The 16,525-nt window shown below is 37.1% G+C and overlaps 1 protein-coding gene across 2 annotated transcripts in view; it reads right to left on the bottom strand.

The window, feature by feature from the left end:
* Positions 1 to 16,169, bottom strand: part of LOC115423520 (MAGUK p55 subfamily member 2-like) — a 38,536-nt gene extending 22,367 nt beyond the window's left edge. Inside the window, exons 1-6 of one of the 2 annotated variants that reach the window (XM_030140374.1) lie at positions 16,089 to 16,169; positions 4,996 to 5,044; positions 4,484 to 4,584; positions 2,885 to 3,040; positions 1,148 to 1,318; positions 925 to 1,032 (exon numbers count right to left, since the gene is read on the bottom strand). In XM_030140374.1, coding sequence (XP_029996234.1) covers positions 925 to 1,032; positions 1,148 to 1,318; positions 2,885 to 3,040; positions 4,484 to 4,584; positions 4,996 to 5,026 — 567 coding nt within the window. In that variant the 5' untranslated portion in view covers positions 5,027 to 5,044; positions 16,089 to 16,169. Of the gene's footprint in view, positions 1 to 924; positions 1,033 to 1,147; positions 1,319 to 2,884; positions 3,041 to 4,483; positions 4,585 to 4,995; positions 5,045 to 15,940; positions 16,030 to 16,088 lie in introns of those variants that run through there. The other variant, XM_030140375.1, reaches the window with a different exon arrangement.
* Between the last annotated feature and the right edge of the window lie 356 nt (positions 16,170 to 16,525).

The raw sequence follows: 16,525 nt of genomic DNA, 5'->3' as shown, positions 1-16,525 counted from the left end.
TCTAGACACCCAAAGCGCTATACATTATTGACCCATTATTCATTCGCTCTCACATTCTGGCGGCTACATCTGTATCCACAGCTGCCCAGGGCAAACTGACAGAAGCGTGACTGCTAATTCGCACCTACCTCTGACCACCGCCGAACATTCATACACCAGTGTGAGTGGCACTCTTGCCCAAGGACACAACGGACTGACTAGGACAGAGTGGGATTTGAACCGTCAACCTTTATTGGACGACCTGCTCTACCACCTGAGCCACAGCCGCCCCAAATGATGCATAAATCCATAATAGAGCATAATGCAGTGTTTTTCAAACTTGGGTTCGGGACCCCACTTGGAGTCGCCTGGAAATCAAATGGGGTGGCCTAAAATTTCTAGTAATTGATAAAAATAAAAATAAAATAAAAATTAGCTACTAATAAGAAATATAACATGAAATGAGACAGACAATCCCAATCCATAAAAGACATGACCAACTGTGAGTCTGAAACTGCAGCACTGTGGTTCTGTTTCTCTGTCAAATGTTCATTGTGGTCAGTTTCAGATGCTGCAGCTCTTTCATAATTCATAGTTTCAGTTTTTGTTTGTTCAGTATTAACTGTCAGCCTTGTGAATCCAATCTGGACTGACTGTACATATTCTGACCAAGGAAAATCCAATTCTCTGTTTGTGCAGTAATCTGCACCTGGTTTTACTGCCTCCATCCACAACAATACACATTATATAGACTAAATGTCCTCTAAATTTAACGTTTATTTGTAACATAGTACAGCAAACTATTACATGATCGAAAACAAATTAATGTAAGCCAAAATAAAGTCTCTGTTTTGAATGTCTGGGGTCGCCAGAAATTTGTGATGTTAAAATGAGGTCATGAGCCAAAAAATGTTGGGAACCACTGGCATAATGGGTATAAAGTACCTCCTTGATGATGTCTCCAACGTGGAGCAGCCCCTGTTGATCCACCATTCCACCGTGGAGGATACGGGCTATGACCAGCTCACCACTGTCCACTTTGAAGGTCACCCCCTGAAAAACCATTGAACGCAGTTACAGTCCAACAGCCACAGCAGAAAACCAGTCCAACAGATCTCACACACACACACACACACACACACACACACACACACGTGACAGGACCCACCAGGTGCTCCCCGGCCACCTTACGGATGCCCACCATCCGGATGGCATCAGGAGGGGGGTGGGGATTGTTTGGGAGTCCGTCCTCTTGTTCATGATCCACAAAGTCACATGGGCTGGGCAGGGGACTTTCACAGGCCTGGGATGCCACTGAGTCGTGAGTCTCCAGAAGAGACTGAGAAAACAAACAAACAAACAAACAAACAAGGAGAAAATGAACATAAGACACACAGTATCAGAGATTAAACTGCATCAAATACCTGCAGTGGTCTGAGGAAACCAAGCAACCAAGCTGTGTGTGTGTGTGTGTGTGTGTTGTATACCAGTATTTTTGTGTGTGTGTTTGTGTGAGTGTTGTATACCAGTATGTGTATGTCTATGTGTGTGTTGTATACTAATATGTGTGTGTGTGTTGTACACCAGTATGTGTGTGTTACGTGTGTTTGTGTTGTACACCAGTGTGTGTGTGTGTGTGTGTGTGTGTGTTTGTGTTGTACACCAGTGTGTGTGTGTGTGTTGTACACCAGTATGTGTGTGTTATGTGTGTTTGTGTTGTACACCAGTGTGTGTGTGTGTGTGTTTGTGTTGTACACCAGTGTGTGTGTGTGTGTGTGTGTGTGTGTTGTACACCAGTATGTGTGTGTTACGTGTGTTTGTGTTGTACACCAGTGTGTGTGTGTGTGTGTGTGTGTGTTTGTGTTGTACACCAGTGTGTGTGTGTGTGTTGTACACCAGTATGTGTGTGTTATGTGTGTTTGTGTTGTACACCAGTGTGTGTGTGTGTGTGTTTGTGTTGTACACCAGTGTGTGTGTGTGTGTGTGTGTGTGTGTGTGTGTTTGTGTTATACACCAGTGTGTGTGTGTGTTGTATACCAGTATTTTTGTGTGTGTGTTTGTGTGAGTGTTGTATACCAGTATGTGTATGTGTATGTGTGTGTGTTGTATACTAATATGTGTGTGTGTGTTGTACACCAGTATGTGTGTGTTACGTGTGTTTGTGTTGTACACCAGTGTGTGTGTGTGTGTGTGTTTGTGTTGTACACCAGTGTGTGTGTGTGTGTTGTACACCAGTATGTGTGTGTTATGTGTGTTTGTGTTGTACACCAGTGTGTGTGTGTGTGTTTGTGTTGTACACCAGTGTGTGTGTGTGTGTGTGTGTTTGTGTTATACACCAGTGTGTGTGTGTGTTGTATACCAGTGTGTGTGTTGCATACCAGTTAGTGTGTGTGTGTGTGTTGTATACCAGTATGTGTGTGTGTGTGTGTGTTGTATACTAGTATGTGTGTGTGTGTGTGTGTGTGTGTGTGTGTGTTGTATACCAGTGTGTGTGTGTGTGTGTGTGTGTGTGTTGTACACCAGTGTGTGTGTGTGTTGTATACCAGTGTGTGTGTGTGTGTGTGTGTGTGTGTGTTGTACACCAGTATGTGTGTGTATTGTATACCAGTGTGTGTGTTGCATACCAGTTAGTGTGTGTGTGTTGTATACCGGTATGTGTGTGTGTGTGTGTGTGTGTGTGTGTTGTAGACCAGTATGTGTGTGTGTTGTATACCAGTATGTGTGTGTGTGTGTGTGTTGTATACTAGTACGTATGTGTGTGTGTGTGTGTGTGTGTGTGTTGTATACCAGTGTGTGTGTGTGTGTGTGTGTGTGTGTGTGTGTGTGTGTGTGTGTTGTATACCAGTGTGTGTGTGTGTGTGTGTGTGTGTGTGTGTGTGTGTGTGTGTGTGTGTGTGTGTTATACCTGGAAGTGGGGCTGTGTCAGTATTTGTGCCAGTTCAGCTGCAGTGTCTGACTGGTGTGTGAAGGGGTCCAGGTCTTTGAGGATCTCCTGCAGGAGTTCCACGTTGTTGTCCCTCACAGGTGACAGACGAGGCTCCTTCAGGCTCTCCTCCTGCTCCTGGTGCACACAATGACAAACAACAACACTTACACAATGACAAACAACACTTACACAACGACAAACGACACTCACTCTGTTAGAAACATCAGCACCACGAAGAACAACACTCACACAAGAATCAGAGTGAGTGTGTGGAGTCGAGTAAATCTTACACCACAGCCAAATATTGGGTCAAAATTAACGTCCATTTAACAACTTATTCTAACATTAGGGCTGCACATTTTCCCTTTCTTTTCTCTCTTTCTCCATCTCACTCGTCTTTCTCCGTCTCACTCGTCTTTCTCCATCTCACTCGTCTTTCTCCGTCTCACTCGTCTTTCTCCATCTCACTCGTCTTGTCCTCTACTTTCTCCATTTTCTCCATCTCACTCGTCTTTTCCTCGTCTTTCTCCATCTCACTCGTCTATTTCTCTCCCCCTGTTTTCTCTACATGTATCTTTGTTTTTCTTTCTTCTGTCTTTTCATGTGTAACTTGCCTCTAACTCTCTCATCTGTCTGCGCTGTCAGTCACTCTGTTTACCACTTTGAATGCACACACTTGATTGGCTGAGTGGTATCACATGGGATGGATAACACGCATGCAATTGGTTTGTGCATTTCCTCATCCACTAAACCACTACTGTAAAAATGCACCGGTTAAAACAGAAACACCCCACCACCGGCTGTAGGTCCGGGTCCATATGGGACAGCCTCTGGGTCCGGACCCGAACTTAGGTCATTATGATATGAGGATAACGATACGCTTTAGCTCTTTAATCAGACAAATGAAAACCAAAGGGACAGATGTCTCCTGTGACACTTATTCATTTTTATCTGCTTAAAAAGGTCCATGGAACCTCCCAGAAGAATGGACTAGTCTGTGGTCAGAAGGTGGTAGGTGCTGCTTTTATGAAACCGACAAGTCAAGGTTAAACATGAGGTTGACTCAGTATTATAGTAGTAACAATAATATAATAATATAATGTAATACTATAATATAATGATATAATATAATAATATAATAATATAAGGACTAGTGGTGTTAGTTAATGAACCCATGGAAACAGTCAGTGTGTTAGTGTGTGTTAGTGTTTATTACCAAAGGACTGTTTGTGTGTTAGTGTGTGTTTGTGTGTGTCCATGTGCGTTAGTGTGTGTTAGTGTGTGTTCGTGTGTGTTAGTGTGTGTTTGTGTGTTAGTGTGTGTTAGTGTTTGTTACCAGAGGACTGTTTGTGTGTGTTAGTGTGTATTAGTGTTTGTTACCAGAGGACTGTTTGTGTGTTTATGTGTGTTAGTGTGTGTCAGTGTGTGTTACCAGAGGACTGTTTGTGTGTTAGTGTGTGTTAGTGTGTGTTACCAGAGGACTGTTTGTGTGTTTGTGTGTGTTAGTGTGTGTCAGTGTGTGTTACCAGAGGACTTTTTGTGTGTTAGTGTATGTTAGTGTGTGTTAGTGTGTGTTACCAGAGGACTCTCCATGATGCCCTTGAGGTAGATGAGGTCCAGGTCATTGGCTGTGGTGGAGCTGGTGGTGCTGTCACTCATGGCGTCCACCACTTGGGGCGCTGTACACACAAACACACAAACACACATGAAAGGAAAGGGTGGCAAGAACAACGACCAAGAGGAAAACACACACTGACAAATGACACCCAGTATTTAAGGATGACTTAAGGTTCCTATTGAACACTACTGAATACTACTGAATATTACTGAAACCTACTGATTACTACTGAATACTATTGAATACTACTGAATATTACGGAATACCACTGATTACAACTGAATACTATTGAATATTATTGAATACTACTGAATATTACTGAATACTTCTGAGTACTAGTCTGTTATGGACCCTGTCCTCGTCACATTTCATAAATAACAGAAGTCAGGCGTGAACAGGAATAAAAAACCCATAGGAAACACTGTCATCATATGGAAAAAAAGAGCTGATGAGGGACTGTGTGTGTTCTGACCCGGTTCTGTCCTGGTGGAGGCCACAGGCATCGTAGAGCTTCAGTCAGTCTGAGGAAGACAGACAGAGACAAGTGGACAACATTATCAACTGAGGGAAGACAAAAGAACTGGTGAAAACAGCAGGATTCACAGATGCAAACTCAGAATTGCCCCTTTGTTCTAAACTGCCCCTCTTCACATCCATTTATTTTATTTTATTTCTCTGTTGAATTTCTTTCATTCTACTCCATAAATGCCATTGTCTGTTCTATATCCAATAGTTCAATAAATCAATCATTAAGGAATATGACATGTTTTTTTCATTAAGTATACAAACAGTATTTAACTTTTATTCTTACAGCACCTATCAAAAGAGAAATTCAGGTTCCCAGGAAAATCGCTGCTAATCAATTAATTGTTAATCGATCGATAAGGTCAACCAACTAATGATTAATGGATTAATTGCATGGGTTTTTCTAGAAAAAATTAGTAAGAGGGAGCACAGGTAGGCAAGGGAGCGAAGCGACCAAGCAGGGGGGATGAAAAGACGCCAATTCGTGTCGTTTTGAACCATCAGACGGTCTACCTACTATGTTTACGAGATAGTTTTGGAATAATTATATCGTTTTTGATGACCTGGCACATTGTCATGTGTTGTTACTGTGGTAGTTTCACCGGGAAAAGATCGTTTTTCGGTATTGATCGGAATTTCGGTAAGGGGGCGCTAGCTGAAAGTATGAGGGCGCAGCGCCCCTGTTCCCCGGTTAAGAAAAACCCTTGAACTGATAATTTGCATGCCTAATTCATATACTTTAATCATCATGCTGAGAATTACAATTGAGGGTTATTATAACAAAAACAGAGAAAACTACAGAAAAGTGTCTTTTTCAGTCAAATCTCTCATGACCTGAACATACACCAAGTGTATCCATCCACTGGCATTGATCCAACTACATGGGTTTATTGTTTTTTCTTCAATTTCATTCAGTTTGTGGCTCATTTTGTTCTTGTTGCTTATTGTTTTTGTTAATATTTTTATATTAAAATATAAAATAAAAATAATATATTTTATATTTATAAATATAAAATAAAAATAATTTATAAAAAACCAATGCAATTGAAAATATTTTATGAACGTATTTTTCATGGAGTTGCAGCTGGACACCATGCGTTTAATTTTTGAAGCAAAGAAATGTGTATTTACTGATATACTGTGTGAAATCTATGAAATAAAGAAATTTTTTTAATGCAGCTAATCTGATGTTTTCTCACATTTTAACATACTCTAATACTAGTCATTACTCACTTCATGGAGATAATATGCAAAAAGAAACAAATTTTGTTTAAAAAAAATGCAATCTAATAACAATAACAAGCATTTGATTTACACTCAAACGTGTTAGTGCAGATCAGGTTTGTCAAGAACAGCAAAGTTACAGTAATGGTATGAATTGCAGTGTATTATGAGATGCAGGGCTCAAAATTAACTTTTTGACCTAGGAGCACTGTGCTCCTAACCCTAAAAAGTTAGGAGCACAGGCTAAAATCTAGGCGCACCACTATTATATAAAAAATTTGGAGAACAAGCAAAACTCTTGGCCATACCAAGTAATATTCCTATTAGGGCTGCACGATTTTGGCAAAAAAAAAAAAATCCCGATTTTTTTCCTCTAAAAACTCGATTTTCGATTTTGATTTCGATTTTTGGGTAAAACTACAAAAGACAACAGAAGTCAGCATGTTGTTTTCGTGAGCAGCCCACAATGCAAGGCACTGCTCTGACCTCAAATCTGTGATGGTATCACGTGATGAACCCACAGAAGTTTATTTTTTCTTAATTAAATCTATATTGAATGAAGTAGAGTATACAAACAATGTATGCAACAAGAAAATAACATAAGTTTGCCAGGGGGAATACACTATAATACAATGTCCAAATCAGAGCAAATACTTATGTTTTTTATAGCCTTTTTGTTTCCAGATTTATCTAACAGCTTTAAATAAAGTTCAACATCTTTCAAAAAATAAATAATATTTGTTTTTGTGTTACAGAACTTACATTTGTGAATGAAAAATTTAGCAAGTAAGAGGACTAAATTAATTATTTAAATTTTTTATATATATATATGTGTGTGTGTGTGTGTGTGTGTTGTTGTTGTTGTTTTTTTAATTTTATTTAATTTTATTTTTTTCCCTGGGTATCTGGGCCCACAGAAGTGATACCAATGTAAGTCAGTGACAGGCATCAGTCGTGCGTGCGTGCGTGGACCAGGTTAATATAAGTGATCCACATGCGGTTCTGTTTAAACTGAGGGATCCGTGCGTGGAATAGACCTGACCCAGGACACACTGGAGGGATTCTATCCTGGAGCGGGTGGATGTGTGTGTGCACAGGGCTGTGTGGGCTCCTCTGCTGAGGCTGATGACCCCGAGACCCGGACCCGGATCGGAAGAAGACAGTACGGTACGGATCCGGGACAACGGAAGATGAGTGATCCGCATGCAGTTCTATTTCAGTTGCGGGATCCGTGCGTGAAGCCACGGCTTACATTGGTATAAGTACTGCGGGTTCATGAACACATTTAAAGTCCAGCCATTGCACGGAGTTCTGTGACAGACCGCTGTCACTGATAGGAGGAGGAGCCTACGGGAGCCTGCAAGCGCACGGCCCGCAGGCACGAGAGAGATGAAATCGATTCTACGATTTCCCTTTTTTAAAAATCGTCCTAATTAAAAAATCCGATTTCGATTTAAAATCGATTAATCGTGCAGCCCTAATTCCTATATGTATTTAAGCAATGTTAACAACCTAGAATAAAGTATTTGAATAGAGTATGAAAGAAAAAGCTTACATTGACACAGGTGCAAAACAATTGTCAATGTGTGGTATATACTTTAGTTGGTTCTTGGAGAAGAAAGACGAATCACACCATTATTTGCAACAACCAACTTTTTGATTTCATGGCCTAAAGGCCCTTAGTCACTGTGGTCTACACCATGCCTGAAGTCAGGTCTCCTTGACCTGGTGCCCCTTAGTCACTGTGGTCTACACCACGCCTGAAGTCAGGCCTCCTTGACCTGGTGCCAGAGTGTAGGTACTTCCTGACCGCTGGCAGTGCATCGAAGTCATGCAGTGTTGGACCATCCGCAGAGATGCGCACGCGAGGGGGCGGGGACTAGATTTTCCGCTTCAGTCAGCGGGGCGTGGAGCTTGTTTATTTTCAGCTGACGAGTTACTTCTGCAGCCATTATTCTAGGCGCACGTATTAATTTTCGCTCATTTTTTTATTGGCGCACCGTGCGATCGTAATCTCAAAAACAGTCGCACTACCAAAATTCTCAGGCGCATGCGACCGTAATTCAGTCGCAGTCACGAGCCCTGAGATGATACATAAGTGTCCACTGTGTTGGCTGATATGGAACTAAAACAACAAAATCCATGAACATACAAAAGTACAGCAGCAGAATAGCTGTCCACTGTACTGACCACTATGCATGACGGAGTTAATATTTTATCATTTACATGGGTTGTCCTTAGATGGTGTTTTAAAAATCTTTTCTGTGTTTTTCATTTGTGCTGTTCATTTTGCAATTTTGTTCTGTAACAGCATCTGGGATGTTTTTATTGTATGACAATTAATAAATCTGAATGTGAATCTGAATTTTATAAGATATTTGATCAGGCATCTGTGTGGGCAGCACTTGAAGTTAGATAAATGTTAAGAGTACTACGTGGATGTGTATTAATAATTTCATTTATATTGCTCTGTAAAAATCTTAATTATCTGAGTGTTTCAGTTGTATTTTACAGTTAATGTGCTTAAATATCGGCTGTAGATATCGGCCATCAGCTGACCAAACCTTAAAAAACTGGCATCGACCTTAGAAAACCCCATATCTGTCAGCCTCTAATCTGGACGCAAAACTCCACCCACTAGCATCTCCCTTAGCCTAATGTTAATTACTCACATGATCACTATGTTTTTTGTCAGTATAATCTAGAAGGAAAACCACTGAATAAGGCGTGAATTCCCCTGAAAACTGTAGTTTGGGCAGGTTGTTGGAATTCGTACAACACAGCAGACACACAAACAAAGTAGACAGGGCTACTGTTCAGAACTACACAAAAAAAACAAAAAAAGAAGAAGAAGAAAAGACTTTGGCAGAGATATGACACTAATTTGTGGAACAAGGATAACAAATGGAAGAGACAGAGGGGAGGGGCATGTGGGCGTGACTAATCTACACATCACCATGACAACAACACACTGCAATTGCAAGTTGGGGAGCGAGAAGAGAACAAAATCTATCTATCTATCTATCTATCTATCTATCTATCTATCTATCTATCTATCTATCTATCTATCTATCTATCTATCTATCTATCTATCTATCTATCTATCTATCTATCTATCTATCTATCTTTTTGTTCATTGTGCAACATATTTTTTATTTTTATCCATTTTCTTGCCTATTTTGTGCAGTTTTTATAAATTTTCTCATTTTTCATTAATTTTGCTGCTTTTTTGTCTTTACTCATTTTGATGCTTAATTTTTCCCTTATTTTGCTAAGTTTTTTACTCATTTTTATTCACTTAATTATCTATCTATCAATCTGACATTTTTTCCTATCCTATCCTATCTATCTATCTATCTATCTATCTGAGTGTTCCTATGCTGCTACAGCTCGTGGTTGTCATGGAAACCGGCTCTCCTTCATTGCTGCTTCTGCTAGAGTAGACATTACACAACAGAGGAGGTGACGTAAAAGGGAAAAAACACCAAGTGAATAACTACTGAAAACAATATTTCAGATGTGTTTTAAACTAAAGTCAGTGCAACCTTCAACATAATGCAATATTTTAAATACAGCCTAGTTCTGAGTCAGCCTGCTGAGATAATGACATTTTAATTAGGGATATATATCATACAAACAACTGAATAAATAATTTAATGTCTTTCTCTGTTTTTTGTTATGTTTTTTTCTCTTTAGGGATATTCTTTTATACAATCGGCTAAAAGTCTCATGGTTGATTCCTGAAATGTTGCTTGGTAAATGTTTATGTTATAACCATACAGAACAGTCTAAAGCCACATATTCAATCATTTTATAACTAACATGCATTTATCGGGTAAATGGTCCTCAGCTGTGTGAAAGATCTACTGTAAATACTGTTCATATTTTGCTCTATTACATATTTTCTGTACTTAATTACAGTTATTGCTCTAGTGAGTTCTGCTTTATATTTTGGGAATACTGTAATTTCCTTGTTGTACAATCACTAAAAGATTATCTTATCTTATCTTTTCTTATCTTATCTTAAATAACCACTTGGTTTCTCTCAGGACCAAAAATCAGCTTTGAAACTTCCAAAAGTGATGGGACATTTGTTGAGGTGATCAATGATGCTACTTTTTGGTTATTGTTAGTGTTTATTACAAATAAGGCACAGACCTAATATGGAAAACTGTTCAAATCAACTTCATAGACACATACAGTATATAAAACAATTACATGAGGAATAACACTGAAAGAAATAGAGATTTACTGTTTATGGCCATAAAGTCCAGTTATAAAATAGTCTAATACAGGTTCTGCAGACGAACCCTGTGCAGACAGACAGACAGACAGACAGACAGACAGACAGATAGATAGATAGATAGATAGATAGATAGATAGATAGATATGAGAAAATGAGTAAAGACAAAAAAGCAGCAAAATTAATGAAAAATGAGACAAAATTTATAAAACTGCACAAAATTGGGCAAGAAAATGGATAAAATAAAAAAAATAAGTTGGACATAGAACAAAAAAAAATAGACAGACAGATTTTATTTATACCAAACTGGGAAATTACAGTGTAGCTGCACCATGACACTCAATAAAAATAGAATAAAAGAGCAAACAACAGTAAAAGATAAATAAACTAGAAAAGCACTCAGAGAGCACAGACCTCTGCCAAGGCAGATCAGTGCCCCCACCCCCCCCCCCCACCCCCGATCACCACCAAAATTTAATCATTTGTTCTTTCTGCCAGTATCAACATTTCCTGAAATTTTCATCCAAATCTGTCCCTAACTTTCTGAGTTGTTTTGCACACGGACAGACAGACAGACAGACAAACCAACGCCGACAAAAACATAACCTCCTTGGCGGAGGTAATAAATACAACACCAGAGCAAACACTATAGACTATACTTATTCAATTGGAAGTGTGAACAAAAATCTGTGTAAAGAACCTGGATAATAACTGGAATGTGTCCAAATAAAACTGTAAGGTGCAGAACAAGCTGTAATATTCAGAAAAATGTTAAAATGTTCGCGCGCGCGCACACACACACACACACATACACACACACACTAATTAAAGATCTCCCACTGCTGTGAACCCCATCTGCTACCTTCCCTCCTCACCTTCCTGTCCTCACTCTCCCTCTTTATGCCCCCCCCCATTATGCTCATGTTCCCCTGCGACTCCTAACTTCCTCCCCTCCGCTCCTCCCTTATTTATTCCACCTCCTCCTCCTCCTCCTCTTCTCCCACCATCTTCCATCTGCTCGGCTGCACCAATATGTAAAGAAACAAAACAAATGAACACACATGAGCACATGCGCCCGAACTGCACTAGCATCCCACTGACCATCTACTATATACTCCTGAATGCTCTGAACACAGCAATTTGGTTCGAAACATACTGTTGGCCTACATGTGGGGAACAATTTTGGTTTCAATTATTAATGAATTACGTTATAAGTAGCAAATAAATAAATAAAAATAAAGTTTAAAAAATTAATAATGAATTAAGTTATAGTAGGGCTGTGTATAGAGATGTAACAATATGAAAATTTCATATCACGGTTATTGTGACCAAAATTATCACAGTTATCATTATTATCATGGTATTGTTTAAATTGTGCTCAAAATGTTCAAAAAGTACTAATACACACACTGAAATAATTTAACAAAGTTATATTTTGAAAAAAAAAAAAAAAAAAAAAAAAATCAAATAATAGGCACATTGTCTTCTGTTGCAGAAACATTCAAGTATTAACCCTTAGTGGTCTGAGCCTATTTAGTATGTTTTTCAGCCCTTTTGATTTTGCCTTTATATACTATATAAACAAATGTTTACTATACCCATGTTTGGTATCTTTTTTTCAGCACAACTTCATCTATTTCATCTGTCTATTATTTTTTCACTTTAACCTACAATAAAAACATAAAAGGTCAGAAAACACACAAAATACATAAAATCCGATTTGAAAAATGCATATAATTTATTCCATAAATAACACACTGATGCTTAATGAACCTTTTCAAAGACTTTAAAAGTGAATATTGGTTCCACATATTAGGTATATAAATTCAAAATTGTAATAAATTAAAACCATACTCAAATATTTGACATAAAAGCAGATCTTTACATAGGCATTTTCTACGGTAATCAAACACGGTTGTCATGATAATTAGAATTTAAACGGTAATGCTAACTGTTGGCAATTTTACCACGGTTTATTGTTATACCGGTAATCGTTACATCCCTATGTGTGTATTGGCAAGAATCTGGCGATACGATACGAATCACAATACTAGGATCACAATACGATATATCAAAATATATCACGATACTGTTACAAAGGCAATTTTTTTGTGTTTCTTTTTTTTAAATGATTATTTCCTTGAAGAATTGAACTACAGTATAAGTATGCACAAATATTAAACGCATTTTTATTTGATCCCAACAGGATCTAAAGCTATAATCTCAAAATGTTCCTGTGTTCAAACTGAAATTCTGTTTTATAGACATTCCAGTTTAAGATCCTGTTCAAATGTTCATATTCTATGAGTTCACAACAAACATCAGAACATTATTTTAGTTCAATCTCAACGAAGGAACTAACATTATTTAATAAAAGTGTGTTACATAATAATAAATAAAATATAAACAAAAAAGAAAGACAAAAAAACAAACAAAAATGAACTTCCACAATATCTGCATTTGAATAAATACCTAAAATTATCGATACAGTACTTTTTAATATTGATCCAGTATTGTGAAATGAAATATCGCGATATATTGCAGAACTGGTATTTTCTTACACCCCTCGTTATAAGTATACAAAAAATAAAAAATGATGAATTAAGTTATAAGTACAAAAAAAGAAAAAGAATTAAATTACTGTATAAGTACAAAAAATGCAAATAAAAGAAGTTAGTAGAAATAAATAAAAAAATTTAAAAATCATGAATTAAGTTGTAGTTCTACGATAAACCATGCTAAACCTTACATTATTTCAATACAAAGGCTTCGATCAGATCTGTCAAACTCATGTTAGTTCAGGGGCCACATTCAGCCCAATATGATCCCAAATGGGCCGGACCAGTCAAATAAAATAGCATAAAAATAGAATAATAATGTCAACTTACTTTTCTCTATGTTTAAGAATGAAAGAGGTCAAATTAAATGATGATTTTTTTTAAATTTCATTATATTTAACCTTTATTTAACCAGGAAAAAAGATCCCACTGAGATTAAGAACCTCTTTTCAAGGGAGTCTTGGATAAGAGGCAACACGAAATACAACACACAGTTAAAACATACAATAATTTACAGGACGAGTCAAACTATGAAAAACAAGTGTAAGTCACTGAGTTTACTTCTGCCAGCTATTTTAATTTTAATAATATTCTGTCTCAGTTTATCTACAAATACACAAAGCTTTTAGTAATTTTGAGAAACCTGAGAATCGTGAACACAATTAACAGAAAAAAATAACCATATAACAACAAATATGAACAAAATAAAGAATAACAAGAGGAAACAACTGATTTTTAAAATCGATAAAAGACAGGAGAAATTTTAAAAATATATATGAGGCCCCTTTTTAGATGAAGTGCAGAGTAGATAACTGAGCAGATCTGACTGCAGTCTTGGGTATTCCTATAATAACTTAAAGGACTGGTATTCTGATACCACAATGTATGATAAATATGTTATTGTCCTGACCAGGCCTTATTTCACCTGGAGGGACTTATAATGTAACAACATATCCTGTTTTAACAAAATTGACAATACTCTGTTGTTTTTTTAAATTTTTTGTTTGTTTGTTTTTTGTGGGTGTGTGTTTTTTAGTAGCTGCTTTTTCTTGTTTTTTTTTTTTTTACATTTGATTTTCATATCTTTATTGATATATTTTCTTGTAATTCTATCCTGTTGTATAACTGGAAAATGTTTCATGGATGAAAAGGAAAAAAAAAACAATAAAAAGTGTAACAAGAAGAAAACTTTGACAAAAACGAACAAAATGTGAGAAACATGAACAGAATGAATGAAAAAAAAAGACAACAAATATGATCGAATTAAGCAATAAGAAGAACAAAAACATGCATAAAAAACAAACAAAAACTTGAGAAACATGAACATGATGTTAAAATTGCACTTAATTCTCTTCGGACATTTCATGTTATTTACATTTGTTCAGGTTGTTCACTTTTTTGTGAAAGTGTAGTTTGTAAATGTAAACACTGTCACGTTACTTCCCTTTTTTTTTTTTTTTTTTTTACACTGAAACAAAGACAAAAAATTGTAGTTGTCATTATTTGTTGGTTCTTATGATAGTATTTTACTTATCTGATCTCAAAATCATATTGGAACCTGACCTAAAATGATTTTAACACCATTATTGTTAATATATTCAGTTTAATTCTTGCATCACACTAAATTCCTCCCACGGGCCGTTTCTGGCCCATGGGTCGTACGTTTGAAACCCCTGGGTTAGATAATACAGTATGTGTCTTCACCTGAACCCTATCAACAATGTTTGGAAGAGCTAATGTTTTTGTTTTTTTTTCCAACTTTATTGAAAACATCCGGGTACAGAAGACATAAATTTTGAACAAACAACGAGATGTCAAAAAGGAAGAAGCATCTGAACAAACAAGTTTAAGATAATAATGCATAGATTCAAAGACACAAAGCAGGATAGACAAATAATAGTATTATAAATAAATAAATAAATAAATCTAAGAAAAATAAATAAACAAATGCAACAGAGAGTTCAGTCCATTCTAAAGAATTGTTTACAAATTGCCTGGGTGCTAGAGCTTTGTTTCTATAGATAAATTCTAAGGATTTAATATATTTTTCAAATTCCATTAGGAAGATTTTAAAATTTGGGTGTGTTTTGGTAGATTTATTTTTATGTATATGAAATGTTTGTAAGAGTGAATGTTTTTTGTTCCCAACTTTACTGAAAACATTTGCGTATACAATGCATACATTTTGAACAAGCAAACAACAAGATGTCAAAAAGTTTAAGAAAATATTGCATAGATTAAAAGACACAAAGCAGAATAGCCAAATAATAGTATTAATAGATAAATAAATAACAACAAATCTAACAAAAATAAATCAACAAATGCAATAGAGAGTTCAGTCCATTCTAAAGAATTGTTTACAAACTGCCAGGGTACTAGAGCTTTTTTTTTTTTTTTTTTTTTTTTTTTTTGTTAAAGATAAAAGATTTAATATATTTTTCAAATTCCAATAGGAAGATTTTAAAATTTGGGTGTGTTTTGGTACATATATTTTTAATTTTCCAATTCTACACTGTGAATGTCATGTTTAAAATATGTAATTACACTTTGGAATGTCATAGTTATCTTTTCATTGGTAAGAGCGAATGTTCTGGATGCTTTAGTTTGATCATTAGTGTCAGTCTTCAGTAGGCCCCGCCCCCCCACCGAACACACGCGCCCCGTTTGAGAGGGGTGTCACTGTTATAATAATAATAGCCTATAACAAAGCGTGCACACACACACACACACACACACACACACACAATGGCCGTTCGATTAAAACAAAGCGCGAATAAAACACAATTTGCTAACATTAGCTTTTTTCTGGACAACATGCTATGGTTATTAGCTTACGGTTCTTTCAGTTAACACATCCACACGCGCACCTTTGTCAGTCCGGTGGAGCGGCTCCATTTCAATACGCGAACATCAGCAGAAGAAGAAAAAAAAGCAACAAGACGCTCCACACTACCCGTAGTGAAAACAAACCCGGCATGTTGGCTCTAATCCCAGCCTGCACATCCCCTCACTCACCTTTCCGTGGATGAGGCAGCCTTCTGCTCTGGTACACACGGCTCGTGCGCTCCTTGTTGTTGTCTGGCTTCTTCTTCTTCTTCATCCGTCAACTGTGCACGAGGACAAAGCACGCTTCACTTCCGACAACATTTCACAATAAAAGCATAAACTTCCAAATACGGTCAATAAAATATTATCAGTTTCCGGCAAAATGCTTCACGTTTACGAGCACTTGATCAACGATGAGTAGATTAGTACACACAGTGGTTGTCAGTCTTTTTCTGCGCCCCCCGAGATCTATTAACCTCCAGCCCCCCCCCCCCCCCCCCCCAACCCCAACAACATTGTAACAGTGGTGCAATTATAACTTTTATTGAAAGAAATATCAACATTAATTCATTTACACTGTAAAAAAAAATCTGTAATTTAACAGAATTTTCACTGTTTATTTGACA

Source organism: Sphaeramia orbicularis, chromosome 8 (genome assembly GCF_902148855.1).
Source record: "Sphaeramia orbicularis chromosome 8, fSphaOr1.1, whole genome shotgun sequence".
In the NCBI taxonomy this organism is placed as follows: Eukaryota; Metazoa; Chordata; class Actinopteri; order Kurtiformes; family Apogonidae; genus Sphaeramia; species Sphaeramia orbicularis.
This window is presented reverse-complemented; position numbering and strand designations above follow the sequence as displayed.